General features: G+C 25.2%; 1 protein-coding gene across 2 annotated transcripts; it reads left to right on the forward strand.

Moving 5' to 3' along the window:
- Positions 1 to 636: 636 nt before the first annotated feature.
- LOC113556940 (stress-activated protein kinase JNK) lies at positions 637 to 13,297 on the forward strand. 2 transcript variants are annotated; one of them, XM_026962183.1, is made up of 8 exons: positions 637 to 884; positions 9,044 to 9,320; positions 10,440 to 10,569; positions 11,070 to 11,267; positions 11,341 to 11,475; positions 11,551 to 11,680; positions 11,748 to 11,906; positions 12,076 to 13,297. In XM_026962183.1, exons 2-8 carry the CDS (start codon positions 9,178 to 9,180, stop codon positions 12,345 to 12,347), a joined length of 1,167 nt encoding a protein of 388 aa, XP_026817984.1. In that variant the 5' UTR covers positions 637 to 884; positions 9,044 to 9,177; the 3' UTR covers positions 12,348 to 13,297. The 2 variants fall into 2 exon arrangements, with proteins under 2 accessions (XP_026817984.1, XP_026817983.1); XM_026962182.1 differs by lacking the exon at positions 637 to 884 and adding an exon at positions 10,189 to 10,381 and having other exon boundaries at positions 9,181 to 9,320; positions 12,076 to 12,347.
- The last annotated feature ends 5,843 nt before the right edge of the window (positions 13,298 to 19,140 follow it).

Raw genomic sequence — 19,140 nt, forward strand, 5'->3', positions numbered from 1 at the left:
ATAGTAGATAATATATACAAATAATATTAAAATAAACATATTTACTTATTATTTAAATGCATATATACCATATAGTATAAATATGTAGATATACCTAGTGGCATATTTTCAAATTTATTTTATTTTTGATGGAGGATCTAAAAAAAAAGTAAGTTTATATTATTATAAAAAATACAAATACAACAAACGAGTTATGAATTAAAAATTCTATTATTCTATTATTATTATATTATATATAAATACAAATTAAAAGTTTTTTATAGTAAAAAAAATAAATGTTTTTTTGCCAATTAATTATTTCTTTAGATGTTATGAACCTTTTTTTTTCTTCTGGGGGGAGGTTCGAATTTCCTTACAGGTATAAAATTATGTAAATTGTAATAATCAAGTATTTTTATAATTAATTTGCTAACAGAATTATTTTTAGTTAAAAAAAAGCGTAAACATTTTGTTATTCTTGTAGTAGATAAAACATATTTTAAACTTTAATTTTAAAATGATGAAAAATGAAAAATTTTCAAAAAATATATTTATTTGAAATAACATGGAATAATATTAAGCTTCATGGAAGAACTACTAATTACATTGTGTTGGTTACACTGACATTTAGATGGGTCATCTGTGTTTGTCGGTCAGTCGGTGATGAATTGTTGCTGAGAAAATTTCTATATTTTTTTGCTAAAAAACTAAAAATCTGATTCTGCCTAAGCCGCAGAATAGTTTTTATAAATAAGAGATTCAACTAAAATAATTAATGTTTCAATGAGTGAAATAACAAATTATTAATTATTACCTTTTATAAAAGGTGTTTTGTATAGAACTCTTATCAGTAATCACCATCAATCATTTGGATATTCCGAATTCTGAATTAATCAACATTTGAGGTATTTAGTATTTATTTATTAATATATATTTATTTGTATCTAGTTTCTATATTAATTTTATTAGTCACTCTAGTCTTTAAATTAATTATTTAAAAAAGTATTTAATTCTGGTGTAAAATAAAAACAAATAGGTATTAATTGTAATAATAATGTTAAAAATTAAAACTGAAAATTACTTATAATTAATTATTTAGATTATTATTAATATAAAAAAGGATTAAATGATTAGCCATTGCTCATTTGCAAAATTTTCAGCATTACAGCATGTACAACCTGAAGCCTTTTGTTGAAATTTAGTTTTTAATTTAATTAGGTATCTGTATAGTTTAAAATTTTATTTAATTACCTTAAAAATGTATAAGATTGTACTAACTTGTTCTATACTTTAATTAATATGACATCCTATGTTTAAAATTTTCAAAAATATCTTAAGCCACTAATCCTCTCATCGCTAAATTGGTGTCTACTATACTACCTGACAACCTACCATGTCGCCTTAAATAAAAATGGCCACCTGATTTTATTACTTAGTTCACATTGAAGTAGTATCAGTGGATGCTCTTTTCCTTCATGCCTGTCTACGATTTCTGAATTTATTATAATGTCTATTAATTAGGCTAGTTAATAAATTTCAACCCAATTACTTATTGTTTTTATTATACACAAATTATAATTTGTTCTATATTTGTAATTATATATGTATTCAGTAACATGTTTATCCGTTATTTATTTAAAAATATAATTACTCTTTTTAGGTTATATGCTATTTTATCTAGATGGGTACTTTAGTTCTTTTACCTAATGATTTTATAGATTTTGTATACTACCTACTCACTCATAATTTGACTTCACACTCAACAGTATGAACTCTTTCCTTAGTATATTTGTATCAATTTTATTAAAATCATACTGAACTAAGAACTTAAAAATTAAATAAAAGTGGTCTGTTAATTAATTTATTGAAAATATCCTGGTTTTGCAGCTGGATCAGTACCATCATTATATCTGAAGTTAATATATTATTGAAAGATAAAATATAGCAATATTGTTAAGTTAAATTAGCTTTAATATATGATTTATTATAGTTTATAAATACTGCGAGGGAAATGAATCAAAAATATTTCTCTTCCCTGTGTATTTTCTTATTTTATCAAACATTGTCATGTTATAGATGTGTTATAGATATTATAGTATTATCACTAGTATATGTTCACTGAAGATTATTTCTACTAAATGATCATTATTTGACTTTCAACATTATTAACATTTTAAATAGTATTGCACTAAATTAAACAATGTATAATATATAGCAGAGGTGGCAAACCTTTTTTGGGTCAAGTGCTAAATTTTTTTAATCAAGTTGAAAATTTTGCACATGCCCAAAGAAAATTATATTTTCTAAGGATAAATATAAAGTTACAGATATAAATCTGTAATATAACATAATATATATATAATATATTTAATATAATTGTATTAATTAGGTATACTTTTTTTCTAATTATAATTTTTAAAATGTGTATAATTTATTTTTCATAACCTCAATTAAATAGCTTAATATTTGATAATTTCAATTTTTTTGTGATACATAAGTATTTATTTAATTTAATGGTCACATTGTAGGATTATTTCAATATCCACAATTTTATACAAATTACCTAAATACACCACTGCAAGAATTTCTCATTAGTTTATTATTATTATATTAATATTTGCTAATACAACAAATATTTTGAGTTTTTCTTTATAATCACATCTTAATTTTTATTAAATCTTCCTGTTAATTACTATCTTTAAAAGTATAATTTATTAATTAAACACTTTTTAAAAATAAAAAAGTTCTAAATGTATATTTTAACATAAAAAACTGTCATCTCTAATCTAAATATACTGTATTGTAATTTTATTGTATGATATTGAATCACTATTAATTGTATAATTCATTTAGGTTCATAACTCATAAATAAATAAATAATATACCTCGCCCACAGTAATATTTATACTAGTTTGTAGAGTCAATAAGTATCAACACTAAATAACCTTAACATTAATAAAGCTAATGAGTGAGTTCAATATTATACTAAAATTGCAGATGGTATTGTTATTTTGTGTTTAAGATTTATTGCAACTGGCAAAATATTCATAATTATATAATGTGGCTAATTCTTGGTTTGAAAATTATTATAGTGACAATGTGATATATAAGTGTTTAAATATTTAAAATAAACAAATTTATGTTTTTATAGTTAGGTTTTAAGAATATTAGCTGATAATGTTGTCTCTTTATTTTAAGTGTTATACAGATATAAATATTCATATAATAATATGTATATTGTTATGTTGATGTATACATTTAAAATATAAATAATGTGTTTATAAGTAGTTAACCAATTTCATTAGTTATAAATAGTAAGTATTTTATCTTGCTTATTTGAAATAGTAGATTAAAATAATAATTTATGTAGGCATTTCAAAATAGTGCCTAAAATTAAAATGAAGTACATTACAAACACACAACATAATATATTTTTTTTTTTTTATTAGTCCATTTTACTGTTATTTTTAATATTAGAGAAAATTATTTTTTTATTAAATTTAAAGGTAAGAATGATATCAAATCTCCCACTCTATGTTGATTTTTGAGAAGAGATTTAAATTCATCCAAATTTTATAAAAACCACTAAGTAGAATTGATAATTTTGAACCTAAGATTTGCTGATTTGATATGTTAAGAGTGCTGCCCTGGTCTTGTTTTGTCTTCGTCTTATAAATATACATTAAGTAAAACCGATGTTGTGTTGATTGCTTTAGTCATAAAGTGAATTGACCTATAATCAAACTTTAAACTCAGAATATTATCTCTTGTTACGTTTTTTACGATATTTTAATTTTTAAGCGAGTTATAAGCATTTTCATATTTTTGTATTTTATGTAATCATACACCATAAAAAAATTAAAATGTATAAAATTGACAAGAGAAAACATATAATATTTTTACCTTTACGTTTGATAATCTAATATTACAACTAATTAGTATTATAATATCGGCCAGTTCTATTGAATGTATATATATTTGCTGTGTTGTACCTAAGATGAACACAACACATGCTTGTGTAACATCTTCTAAGACTTGTAACATTTAATTTAAAATATAAAATAACCAACAGGTCATTAGTAATTTCATTCAAGTTCATTTAAAAATGTATGCCAAAAACTCATTAAAGAATAATATTTTTTAACGTATTTTTTTTTCTGTAGGAGAGGTTTTAGACTTAATCCTCTGCAATTATTAATTATAATATTTATTAAAAATAAATTAATTATTACTACGATTACAACGAAAATGATAAGGTCCTTAATAACTTCAAAAAGATACTGATTTAAGTTCTTACACGAGTTGTTGATAAATATGTATTTATAGGATATTATAATATCGTAAGTTAAGTTAAACAATGACAAAATCAATTTCTTTCCTGTTTTAATCAGATTTTAATCTTTAGTAGGTGTGGTTAAATATTGTATTATGTTGTAAGTTAGAAAATATATTTTACGTTTATTTCACCCATTGCCGTAAATCAAAAAATCCATTGCAAATCTATCATTATTTTTTCCAAAACACATTAAATACAAGTTTAATGCACAAAAAAAAATTCTAGTGCTTGATGACGTTTTAAAGCTACAATTTTTAACATTGCAAGTACAATGTTTTTTAGTTGCAATTTGAATCTACTTGGCATTTTGGGAAGTTAATAGTAATCATAGTTCTATTTAAAATTATTTGGAAAAAATAGCGGAAAATTAAAATATTTCTGTAATATTAGTTTTTGGTATAATAGATTTTTTGTTATTGTTAATTTCTGAAATAAAAATTCCATCATAATATTAGACTTAACTTGAAATAAAACATTTTTGAAATATTTGTGATTATTTAAAATTTTCTACTTTATCTTGTTTTTATTATTCATGTTAATTGAAGTAAGTATTTTTAAAGGCAAAAGCTTGAAAATGTAAAACAAGGTTCATTATATGTTGCTCTTACAGCAAAAATTGTTGAAATCACATAGTAGCGATTTTTTTCCAAGCGTTTATCAAATTTGAACTATAAAAATCATTTTTCATCAAACGATTATAGTCTTTTTTACGTACCCCTAGTAATTGAAACTTTTTTTTAGACATATAATATTTAGACTGATTTTAAATTATTTATATTATTACGTTGGTATTAATTTTTATAAGTTAATAACACGATTTAAGATAATATTGTCTTAAATCGTGGTAATAATAATAATTTTATAATATATAAGTTATATAATACATTAATTGCCAAATTTATAGACGATACTTAAGAACTTTGCTTAGTAAATACTTTTCATTATTTCACAAGTGGTATTTAAAAATAGTACTAAGTTTTTTCTTATTCAAGATATTTCTAAGAATATTTTAAGTAAAAATATAAGCAAAATGTCAAGAAGATAATATTTTATTATTGTTATCAGCATGTTTATTATTACAATATTATCAGATACTACTGATATCGGTATATTACAAGTGAAGTGTAATATTTATTTATAGTATTATTAATTACTTTTACAGTTTTATAAACAATTAAAAACTTAAGTTATATTATTATGCGTTCATAATTTTATTTATTTGCATGCATACTTTTTGTAGGAAGGTCATGACTCGCACACATTCCACACGCGTTTTTTTATGATTATTATATTATTTGTTAACTTATAAATTTTCTGAAACGATTGGTTAGTTTCTAGTCCAAATAATATATACTATACTCAAGAAAAGTTTGGGTTATTCGCTCAAATGAATGACGTTCCATAACACAATAATGATTTCCCTACAGTCGTATTTTAATTTATAATTTATATAACTATGCATTTTTTCATGTTTTGAAGAAATAATTAACATTTTTTTAAAAAGTAACTTAATCTTAAATTTAATTAGTTGACAATTATTAAATAGGTTAGATTTAATTTTTGTTAATATAGTAAATTTCTTTTTTGATACATAGAAATATCCCACCCACTTACGGGTTATTTTTCATTATATTAAATGAGTTTTTTTGTTTTTAATATATTCTCGCTTAGAATCTATTTTTTTTTTTTAATCGTATATAGTGTTTTATTTTGTATTATTAAAAATTATTTAGAAAAATATAAATATTTAGCATTGGGAAGAAGAGGGCTTATATTGTATTTCAAAGTCTGAACTTATTCATTATATATATATATTAATAATCTATTAATATTATTAGGTACCTCAATAATTATTACTGTTCTAATTTTTACATTGTTGTGAGATGTAACATTATACATTATATAATAATTCTGTGTAAAAAATTTTTTTCTTATTTTCAACACTACTAAATAAATACGATAGTGCAAAAATAAATCATTTTTAATTATTAGTACCTAATTGTCATTAAGTTGTCGAACACGGAATAATTCTGAACAAATTCGAATTAAATTTCTATATGTATCAACTTTCCACTTCATGCATGGCTAATGACTTAATGACTTATTGATCATTACTATTTGAATAATATTTATTGTATTATATGTTCATTATTATCCCATAATCATATTAACCGACAACCACTGTATCAATTTCTTGATATTAATAAAGTAATGAAAATGTAATAAGGCTTTTAAAGTCTGGAAATTGATGGGAGGAGCCATATTCTGACTTTGTATTGATCCTTTCTGTTGTGTGTATACAAATGCGTACAGTAGTCACACCCTAACCATACTCCTACGCAATATTTTTCCGCTGCTATATATATATATTGTATTATATTATATACATAATATATAATATTATAGCGTATTTAGCTGGATTGGAATTATGTTTAGTGAATGTTTTTTGAAAATTATTTATATATCAGTATAAGCGAATTGAATAATAATAACTTCTTAAATATAATTAACAAAGGTAACATTTGTCAATATAGCAAAGATATATTTTAAGATATATAGTACTTTGTGCCTAATCACAATTAAAAATATATCTTAAATCGTGTACCTAATATATGGCTACCTGCCTTGATCTATAGGACCCGGTTTCTATTTTCTATTTTGTAGTTATAAAATTAAAATGTTCTTTCTATTTGTTTTTTACCAATAGATGTTTTTAAAAGCAGAATGTTTCTTAAGTTTTACGTGCTAATCTTAATTTCTTTTTTAACGGAACTTGAAAAATATTATTATTTTTTTTCAATTTTCTTTGTTTTTGATCAGTATAACAAATACCAGAAAAGTTAGTAAAATGTAATCAATAGATAATTGGTTTATAAAATAATTATTTTAAAACTACATTTTCACTGATTATTTGTTCGAGTTAAAATTCTATTTATACGTAAAAATTCAATAAAACACACTTATTTATTACGTATTTTCCGTCTTTTAAATAATTTCAATTTGTCTATAATTTAAACTATTTAAAGACCTTTTATCTTATTTTTGTAGAATAATAAAATATATATTATAAAAAAATTCGAGCCTGTGTCCTTTATCACAACAATGTAGAGATGCTTAAAATCTTACAACACATTAAAATATCGCAAATGTTTGCTCATGCTAAGTAAGTAATATTTAGGCGGGTAAACATTTTAAGAAGTATAAGTAAAAATCCATCTGACGGGACTGAGTAATACAATTAATAATAATACTGATTATATAATGTATACTGATTCCTTTTTTTCTTATTCATTAGGATAGTTGATAGTTAAATATTATTTTAGGAGTTAAAATATTTATATACGTTTAGTATACTAATTTCGTTTTTTACGAGAAACTTTATTGAAATAATAATTATTTTTATTCTAAATTTATAAAACTAGTGCCTTATCAGTTATCACTTAACTTAAGTAAGACAAAAATGTAGTAATTGACAAGTTTTAAATAAATAATAATACAGTGGATTCCGCCTAATGTGGGCACCGGTTATAATAACCTATATTAGGCATCCGCTTAATATGAGCAGAATGGTCTGGTCCCAATATAAATGTATATTAACAAGATTTTAAAAATCCGCGCGTAATATGGGTAATTTTATCTTAGTGTTAGAATATAGTTAATATACACATATGAATTTAAAAACGACTAATTTAATTGGGTTTCGTCATATTTATGAGATTGTGTTTATCGAAAGTAATAAAAAGCATTAGATACCATTTAAATCTTAAAACTCTTTTCTGCATATTGTACCAAAAATGGCATAAATTAGTTTTTCGTAGTTTCTATTGTTGAAAATAAAGTTACAGTTACGGCCAGTTACGTCTATCTAGCAGTAAAATTGTGAACTTCAGATGAAAAATAAACGATTGAAAATATTATTGTTGTGTAAAGTTAAAAACTACCCACTTAATGTACAACTATAACAATTTGATACTAATGATACTACCGATCTTTGGTAAAAAAATCTAGTAGCACTTTTTGTCCAGAATATTTTAAAAATAAGTATAGATTTTTAAGTATAATACTTATTGAAATATTCAAATATAACATAACCTAATTTTGTGCCAAAAATTAATCCTTAATAAACTTTTAAGAGTAGTTTCACTTGAATATTTTTTCCATAATCCTGGTGTTTTTTACAATAAGTACATTTTTATTGGAAAAAAATAAAAATTCATGCAGAAAGGGATTTTGTTGACTTTTTTTGATATTATAATTTTTTTTTTACCAATTTCGGTTTTATGGGCAAACAGGGTTGGTCCCAACGTGCCCACATTAAGCAGAATCCACTGAAATTAATTAGTTATCATTAATGAAATTTATAAATAAATTTTGTTTCATTAGTTTCAATTGTTGATTTTTTTTTACCAAGTATACCTAATAAATACAAGATCCAATATTATGTCTAATTTTTATTTTTATAAATCCATTTTTAAGGACTTAATTTTATTATATTATGAATTTTTCAAAATGTTGAATTTGGAACATCAAAATTTTCTTATAAAAATTGTTCACTAAATAATTAACATAAGAAAAAAGGGTTCTTATTTGAAAAATAAAGGTATATATCGTTACAGAATACTTTTTTAATTAAAACATTAAATTTAATCTTAATCATTTAATTATCTTAATCATCTTATTATTGAAAATAAAATTTCAGGCTAATATATTAGTTTGTATTTGTTTTAGTTGCAGATCTTTAGCTTATTTAAATAAGTGAACGAATTTCAGCTACATCGAGTAAAAACTAAAAATTGAATTACATATACTGTGTGAATTATATTACTGATCATTTTGGCTTCTAAGAACAAAACTTCGGTCGTATGCCTCATATTAACCCTAGGATGACATCTAGAGTGTCCTCCTCCATTTTCTTTACAGTGGAGGTGGGCGATACTAAGTTCACTATTTTGAAACGATACCAAAATTTAAAACCAATTGGATCTGGAGCACAAGGCATAGTTTGGTAAGTATATTTTAGTATAAAATAATTAAATAGATATGGCATGTTTATTCTTATATTGTGTAGTAAATATGATTTATTATTAATTATTATTTATTAGTTTTTATTTATTTGTTTATAGTTGTAAGTTTTGGAAACCTCTTTATCAAAACTAATGTAGTATGTTTAGAGTTTAGGCATATATTTTTCTCGTACAGTTCATAAAATATAATAAATAATGTATTAATAACTTCTGCTTAAGCATTTTTATTGAGTTAATCAGGGGTGTATCTAAGGTGGGAATTTTGGGTTTGGACCCTACCTCTCATTGATTGATGGAATTTAAAATTCTTAAGATGTAAACCACTGATTGTATGATACCTTTTATATGTTAAAAAAATTTGGACCTCCCATGAAAAATATCTGGATATGCCCTTGGAGCTAATTAAGTAGTATTTTGGGATAGAATTTCTGTATGAATAAAATAAATATTACATTTTATATACACCATAACGTCTAAATGCTTTTATAAAGAATGTGCTTAGAAATTTATAACTACAATTAATTGAACTTATATACTCTTTAATCAAAAATTAAATTAAATATATTAAATTATAAAATATATAATACATTTATTATTACTGATTATTAATGATAACTTCATGCGATTAATACTCAATTTAAAGTTTAAAACTTTATTTATATTACTTAATCTATGAAAATACATGTATTTTACGCTGTATGATAAGTTAGATAATGTAGTTAGTGTATATTAAAAATTATTATTTTTAAAGCTTGAATAACATGAATTTATTGTTATAATTTTATGTTAAATGCATTTATTTTTCTGTAGTTGCACTATTTTTTTTTTTTTTTTTTGTGTTTGGTAAAGTTGAATTTGAGCTTGTCCACAAAATGCTCGGAACACAATCAAGGTTTGTTCAAAGACCTCAAAATAAACCAGACACTATGACTGAATTAGCTGATATGTTCTACACTTTAGTATTTGGTGATACTGAATTTTCAGTTCCCAGACGATATGTTGATCTTGTACCCAAAGGTTTAGGTGCTCAGGGCATGGTGGTGTAAGTACCAAGACAATTTTACTAGTACTAGATTTATCTAATTTTTAATTTCCTATAGTGCTGCTATGGATACCATTACTCAACAAAGCGTTGCAATAAAAAAACTATCCAGACCATTTCAAAACGTAACACATGCAAAAAGAGCATATAGAGAGTTCAAACTTATGAAATTAGTAAATCATAAAAATGTATGTATTAAAAATTAAATAATAAAAGAATAATTGAAGGGTTCAGTATAAGAACTTTATCTCCATATTTTAAAATGGTTCAAGCAGTATAAAATTAAAATAATACTTGATTTTATTGCACCACACTCTATATACCAGTTATATTTATCTTCTATTACCTATTTGTATGATATTAGATTATCTATACTCCGGCCATCAAGAGAGCGCTTCTTGGCGACGACCAAAATTAGTCTGTTCACACGTGATTATTTAGTAGATTGAGAGATATTTGGGTACGAAACCATGGAACTCAATCATTTGGATGTGCGATGGAGTAGCGCTCTCTTGGTGGCCAGAGGATAGTGGACTTTGTCGGTTATTGCAGTAAAATTATTCTTTATCAGAAAATATAATAACATACAATCTAAAAAAAAAGTGGTGATAGTTGGATTTTCTACTGGACCTTTTAATTAATTATAGGAATAAATTATTTATAAGTATAAAATATTTTTAATTACTAGATTATTGGTTTACTAAATGCCTTCACACCACAAAGAACATTAGATGATTTTCAAGATGTGTACTTGGTAATGGAACTAATGGATGCTAATCTATGCCAGGTGATCCAAATGGATCTTGATCATGAACGAATGTCATATCTTTTATATCAAATGTTATGTGGTATTAAACATTTACATTCAGCAGGAATTATTCATAGAGTTAGTATTATAAACATATTATTTTTGATTAATGACCTTGATTTTAATAACATGTATCTTGTACCTTTCTTAGGACCTTAAACCTAGTAATATTGTTGTAAAATCTGACTGCACATTAAAGATTTTGGATTTTGGATTAGCTCGAACAGCTGGAACTACATTTATGATGACGCCATATGTTGTTACTAGATACTACCGTGCTCCAGAGGTAATATTGTATTATTATTATAAATTATAAAATAATTAATACTAATAGAAATTGTATTCATTATATCTATTTTAGGTAATTTTAGGTATGGGTTATAAAGAAAATGTTGATATTTGGTCAGTAGGTTGTATTATGGGCGAGATGATAAGAGGTGGCGTTTTATTTCCTGGAACTGATCATATAGATCAATGGAATAAAATTATAGGTAAGTTAAAATATTTTCACCAGCATAATTTAAAATAATATTTAGACTAAATTATTACTAATTATAGAACAATTGGGCACACCATCGCAAGAATTTATGAGAAGATTACAACCAACTGTTAGAAATTATGTTGAAAATAGACCTCGTTATCCAGGTTATTCATTTGATCGATTATTCCCTGATGTACTATTTCCATCAGATTCATCTGAACATAATAAACTAAAAGGTAATATTATTAATTTTATAATACACATATAATAAAATGTGTATAAATCTAAAAAATATAATTTTTCTTTAAATATTTAAGGGATTAACATTGATTTACAGCTAATTTATTTTATACTTCTTAAATTCTAAATAAAATTCAACTGATATAATATATTTGTATAATATAGCAAGCCAAGCTCGTGACCTTTTGTCTCGAATGCTAGTTATTGATCCAGAGAAGCGTATATCTGTGGACGATGCATTGCTACATCCATATATAAATGTTTGGTATGATGAAAGTGAAGTAAATGCACCAGCACCAGGACCATGGGACCATTCAGTAGATGAACGTGAACATACAGTTGATCAATGGAAAGAACTTATCTATCAAGAAGTTATGGAGTATGACCCAACAACTGCAGCAGCAGCTTCTGCTAATGAACCACAACCAATCCGATAGACTCCATTGGCACAGTTTACCTCCGTCCAATATCTGACATCTGTGTCATAAGTATAGTATTAATAAAGTTGTAGGTATAGTCTTCCATAACTTGAAAGTAACTTACATTTTTAATTCCTTTTGAAATGGACGAAATTTCTACAAAAATGAAATCATTATGTAACTATAGCTGTACTTTATAAGTAAATTTTGGGAAAACTATCCACGTATTGGAATTTTTTTACAGAAATTTTCTTATGAGAAAAATAATCAAGATAAAACAAATTAGATATTAACGGTTGTGAGAATTTTTTTTTTCTGTCTAATTAGAATGTTTAAATAAAATTAAGCTCGCTGTAAATTTATATAAATATATATAAGGGCATCCCTATTAATCTGTAAATTAAGGTTTATACATAAGTAAATTATAAAATAATTATATATAGTATAAATAATGTAAAACCTTGACTATTTTCACCCTTGCAGACCAATTTGTGTCAGAATGTAACATGTATATGTAGTTATATTTGTGTATGAAATATGTTTCAGTTTTTTTTTCTCCTAAACTTATGATTGGTAAAAACATTGATCTCAATTTAAACTTATTACCCATTGTTTTACTAAATCAATTTTAAGTACTATGATTGTATGTTTTAGTAAAAGCAGATAATGATTTATTTGTTATATTCATTGCATATATCTTTAGTCAATTGTTTATTCACCATCTTTTAAAATTAGTTGAATTTGAATTTTTGTCATACTAAATTTTACACGCACAGTTTAAAACTGCATTCTTAGGTCTGTAAGGGTAGATTTAAATTGTTGAGATGTTGAGCCTTTTTCTAGAACTAGGCTTATTAAATACTGTAAAACTATAAATATCTTTGTATTGTATTGCTCATACAATCATGAGCTATGATATTTGTATAAATATCAAAAATAAAATAATAATTAATATTATTTATAATGAAAAAAAAATTAATAAAAAAAAAATAGATTATGTAATTGTTATTTATTTAATTAGTAAAATAATAATTAGAGGTAAGTGCATTTTAGTTGTCCAATATTTATTTATTGAAAACCAGTTTTGACCTATGGAGGAGCAGTATGGTTTCAGTCAAAATAATAAACAATAAACATGTATTATTCGTCCTGTACGATTCAAAACAACTTAACAATCATCTTAGTTGGTTAAATTTTATTCTATTAAGTTATTTAAATTGTTAATAGCTCATACCAATTTGGGGTTTATATTAAAAAAAGGTAGGCAAGTGGGTACTACTCTGATGTATATTAAGTGTTGAGTGATCAATGGTCATTGTGTAATAATACACATAAAAGTTTGATGGTTTGAAGTTCCCACAAACATAAGCGGCACTTGGTAGAAACTCATGTGGGTACAAACGTTTATGGTGATTCACAAACCTGTGGGAAGGGTGTGTTTCCCTGTGTCACCTAATATTTAACTGCTGCTATTACATAAGTAATAGAAAAAATCCTTATGTAAAACTGTATTCTATATTTAAAATAGTATAATATTTTTGACTGTTGTCTGTGGGTGCAAAATGATACATTTTCCTCCCTAAAAAAAAAAATGGGTGCAACTGCACCCTCATGTGCCCCTTAGATGACGTCACTGCCCATGTATAACGTGTATACAAATTCTTTAGATTTGATGGTTTCAATATGAAGTACTCATAAAAAATCTTGTTCTAAATTTTCAAACCTTTGGTATAAAAACAAAACAGTTTGTATATTTTTAATATTTTGATGAATTTTATAAAATTTCTAAATTTGAATTATTATAAAAAAATATTGTGAATAATAAATAATTGTTCAATAATGCTTTATTAATAATGGATAAATTAAATTTTTCTCTTAAAACAAGTAAATGTTTCTTTTTTAATAACAAAATTGAATTACTTGGCCATATAATAATTCATGAAGGTATTAAACCGATGGATAAAAATACAAAAGCAATAGCTGAGTTCAAACAACCAACAACTCAAAAAGAAGCTAGGTCATTTATAGGAATGTGCTCATATTACAGAAAACACGTAGAAGATTTTGCAAAAATAGCACACCCCCTCACTGAACTTATAAGAGGAGATAACAAAAAAATAGACTGGAAAATAGAACGTGAAGAATCTTTTAAAAAATTAAAAAATTATTTAATCTCTGAACCACTTTTAAAACACTTTGATGACGATAAACATGTTTTTCTAACAACAGATGTTTCAATAACAGGATTAGGAGCCTATGATAATAATATATTACATCCAGTAGGCTATGCATCGCGTAAGTTATTGGCTAATGAAAAAACATATTCTTCAACTACCCTAGAACTTTTAGGTTTGTGTTTTGGAATAATTTACTTCCGAGAATATTTATGGGGAAGACATTTTACTGTTTTCTGCGACAACATAAGCCTTCAATACTATAAAAATTTAAAAATACCTTCCGCTCGAATGGCCAGGCTAACGCTCAAATTATTAGATTTTAATTTTGATATAGTTTAAAAAGGTAAAGAAAATGTAATTGCAGATGCTTTATCTAGAAATGCAATTAATAAAATTGAACCAAATAATAAAAATATTAAAAGAAAAACGCGAAGATTTAAACTATTAAATGCAATCTTATACTACAAAAAATTTACCCCTCCTAAAAATTTCGTACCAATTTTAGTAATTCCAAAATCTTTAATAAATAATATATTAAAATCATATCACGAATCACCTACGAGAGGAGGCCATACCGGTATAACAAAAACAATTCATAAAATACAAAATAAATATTATTGGGAAAATTTGGTTAAAGATACCACTAAATTTATAAAAACGTGCCACAAGTGCCAAATAAATAAAAAATCGGAAAGCAAATCAATGGGTCAATTACAACCTATACAATTATCAAATAGACCATTAGGCAGAGTAACATTTAATTATTTAAGTCCTTTAACCACTAGCAATAAAAAAAAATACATATTAGTGGCTGCATGTAATAATACTAAGTTCATATTTACAAAAGCTGTCGCTTTAGCTTCTGCCGAATCAACAGTTAAATTTATGATTCAAATAATATCCCATTAGGGATATTTTAAAATATTTTCTTCCGATAGAGGTACTCATTTCAAAAATAAACTCGTGGAAGATATATGTAACAATTTAGGTATAAAACAAGTTTTATCTACAAGTTACTCTCCCCCAATCACAAGGGCTGATCAAAAAAAATTAATGGTGTTCCTTCTACTTTACTAAAAAATTATATAGAAAATAATAATCAATGTAGATGGTCATACTATTTACCATACGTAACACTAAGTTATAATGCTACCCCACAAACTAGCACAAAATATAGTCCTTTTTATTTAATGCATAGTTTCAAACCATACTTTCCAATTGACAATAAATTAATTCCAGATAATCTACCATACGATATAGAAAAGTCATTAATTGAATTAAACGAAATACGTAATAAAATTCCCTGTATAGTTTCAATAGCTCAACAAAACCAAAAAAAATATAACAAATTACATCAAATAATTAGTTTTAATCCGGGAAACTTAGTTCTTATTAAATTTCCATTTTCAGAAGTAGGGAAATCTCCAAAATATAGAGGTTCTTTTAAAATCTTAGAAAAAATCAATGACCTAAATTATAAAGTCGAACTTATTTTAGATAATAAAGTAACTGAAGATATAATCCATGTTAGGCATCTTAAACCATATCACTCAAGAGAAAACATTAATAATTAATTATCATGAATAAATAATAATAAGTTAAATATCAGATATATAACAAAAAAGAAATAAATATATAACAAATAAATTATAAATAATAAGATCATAAAATTATACAGAACAATTTAATAATCATATTATAATCAAATAAAAACATAATTTAAATAATATAAAAAAAAAACGCAGAAATAATAAGTAATAAAAAAAACTAGGTATTTAAAAAGTATTATTTTATACAAAAAGAAAAGGGGTTAATGATAAAATAAATAAAATAAAATAATAATAATAAAAAATAAAAAAAGAAGAGGGAAAAAATAATAAATATTAATAATATTAGTTTTAACTTTAAAACTATTTACACTATATTACGTTTGTTTTAGCAGCCATTGTATTTTATGTTATACATTTATAAGATTGTAAGACAAGCATATTATAGTTAACCTTCAACATATTCATAATGAACTTCACACCTCTCATTATCATTTTACAACTACACATGGTACATGGATTTATTGCGTATGGCTGTAATGGATCCAAACTCAACATAACAGCATTTAATAGCTTGTCTGTGGAACCATGCGAAACACCATCAGAAATCCACACCCAATCAATTCAACGAATTCAACTTCTACAAAAAACAGATACCTACCAAATACCTTATAAAACATGTTCGATAATAATAAACTATTTTATAAGTAGGTGTTCAATTTTAGAAGATGCCCAAATGGTAGAAAATGGTTTTTTCACAGAAATAACTGAATTAGGCAGTGCCCGATGTTCTGAATTACACCAGAGACTAACATACTATCTAGCAAACGGAGGAATAATTACAGGCTTAAAAGTTAACGAGACTATACTATCATCCGTTACAGTAGTCGGTTTTGTAGATAGACATGGCAACTGCAAAGGCTCTACATTTTCATCGGAGAAAGGCACATGGCAAGAGGTTATAGTTCAAGCTAATTATAAAATCACTCTTACCGAAGGGTTAGCCATAGTAAACCACTAACAAAATACATTAACCCTCCCAACCGGTTCAACCTTAAAATTAGCCCACCAATACGGTTTGGATACTTATAAATGAGAGGTAGTGTGGAACGCAAATACTTATGATTGTGAAACTCATGAGTTCATTATTTTATATGACGAACCTGCTTCATTAATAACTTCGAACAATAACAAAACCACTCGAACATACCTAGTGGAATTGGACCAAATCGTTTTTGCGTTACAGCACGTAAGATCAACATATATAAGTAATATACCAACTATACAAACTGATCATTCTCAATTAACCATAATTACACGTTCATTATTTTTTAATTATTTTAAAAACAAAGACATACATCCACAAAACATAGATTTAGTGGCTTATATAAATACTAAATTGTTATACATTGACAACCGTTTCAAAGCATCGATAACAACTTTATACACAGATCCAATACAAAAACAATGCGAATTAGAACGTAAAGCGCTGCTACACAAACTATCATAAGCCACATATAGTTAATCCGAATTCGCATACCATATGTGCGAAGGACCCGGTTATACGGCATTAAAGGATGGGGAAATCATTTATCTACTAAAATGTAAACCAGTAGAAGTGGAAATATCATCAAAAAACGCAATACCAGTTATTTACAATAATCAATCATACTTCATGGCTCCTAAAACAAGGACCCTACAAAAATTTGGCACAGAATTAGATTGTAATCACTTTTTACCATCTGCATTTTTACTTGATGGAGAATGGTATACTACATCGCAAAATATTTGAGAAATAAAAAAACCACACACTCTTAAGCCTTCCACGAAATGGACACGGACATACAAAAGTATTGAACATTTAATGACAGCAGGAATTTACAATTATGACACTATGAAAAATTTTGAACAATATTTAATACTACCTCAAGAAATAGAAGCATCACAAAAAAATTTGGCAAGACAAACCATGGGTTTCCCAATAATGGATCACAGGTTAAATCTAAACGCATTAATTGACGCAAACACTATTAGTAATATGGTTGACAATAAACTAAGAAAAATGTGGGGATGGTTTACCATTTTTGGTGAATTTATTTCCGGATTATTAGGAATATTCTTTATATGGAAAATAATTCTAACCTGCATTAACACAGGACTTAACATTTCTCTTTTATACCAAACTTTTGGATTAAGCATAAAATTAGTAGCAGGAGTATTTACAAGCATTACTCATTTCATTATGCACAACGCAAGTCAAAATCAACAACAGCAAGAGCAAGAGCAACAAAATCAACCACTACTGACTTTAAATCAAAATCACAACCCACGAGACAAAGTCAATAAATCAATCACAAACTCAAAGCAAAAAAGCTTATACCCAAATATCAGAAAATTATCTATATGAACACATATTAAAACATTTCAAAATCCAATTTCACAGTCATATGCAATATAATTTTTAAAAAAATATAGTCAACATTGAACATAATTACCAGGTCACAATATGCATTTTTATTGAAAAAAAAAAAAAAATGTAATATTATCTCAATATGTTACACATTATAGTTCATTACTTATATTTTTAACATTACGGTATATAATTTATATTCTTCATTGTATAACTTTCTTTTCCTAATAATTTGGTTTTATATGATATGCTTACATTCTAATGTGAGAACGCATCAAAAAAAAAAAGGCTAGGGTGGATGTAATGATGTGCGCTTAGCCATCATATATCTTAAATTTTAAATGTATAATAAATAATATTCAAAAAAATACAATAAAATATATAAGATAAAACTCACACATATGTACATATACACACGCACACACTCTTAACTGTATAAGAATTAGATATATAAGAAGACTATTAGTTGCCGACAGGCCCTGTGTGTTGTTGCCGTCTTTTTGTATAAGGATTCATAAGTGAGTGTAAAAGACTACAGATCGTTATACAAAAGGCATATACAATTATTTAATTGTGAAACATTTGTTAAAATATAATTCATGTGCTTATAAAATAAAATAAAATATAAATAAATAGTTAATTTAAAAAAAAGGGTGTAATTATTTTAATATATAAAT

Source organism: Rhopalosiphum maidis, chromosome 4 (assembly GCF_003676215.2).
Source record: "Rhopalosiphum maidis isolate BTI-1 chromosome 4, ASM367621v3, whole genome shotgun sequence".
In the NCBI taxonomy this organism is placed as follows: Eukaryota; Metazoa; Arthropoda; class Insecta; order Hemiptera; family Aphididae; genus Rhopalosiphum; species Rhopalosiphum maidis.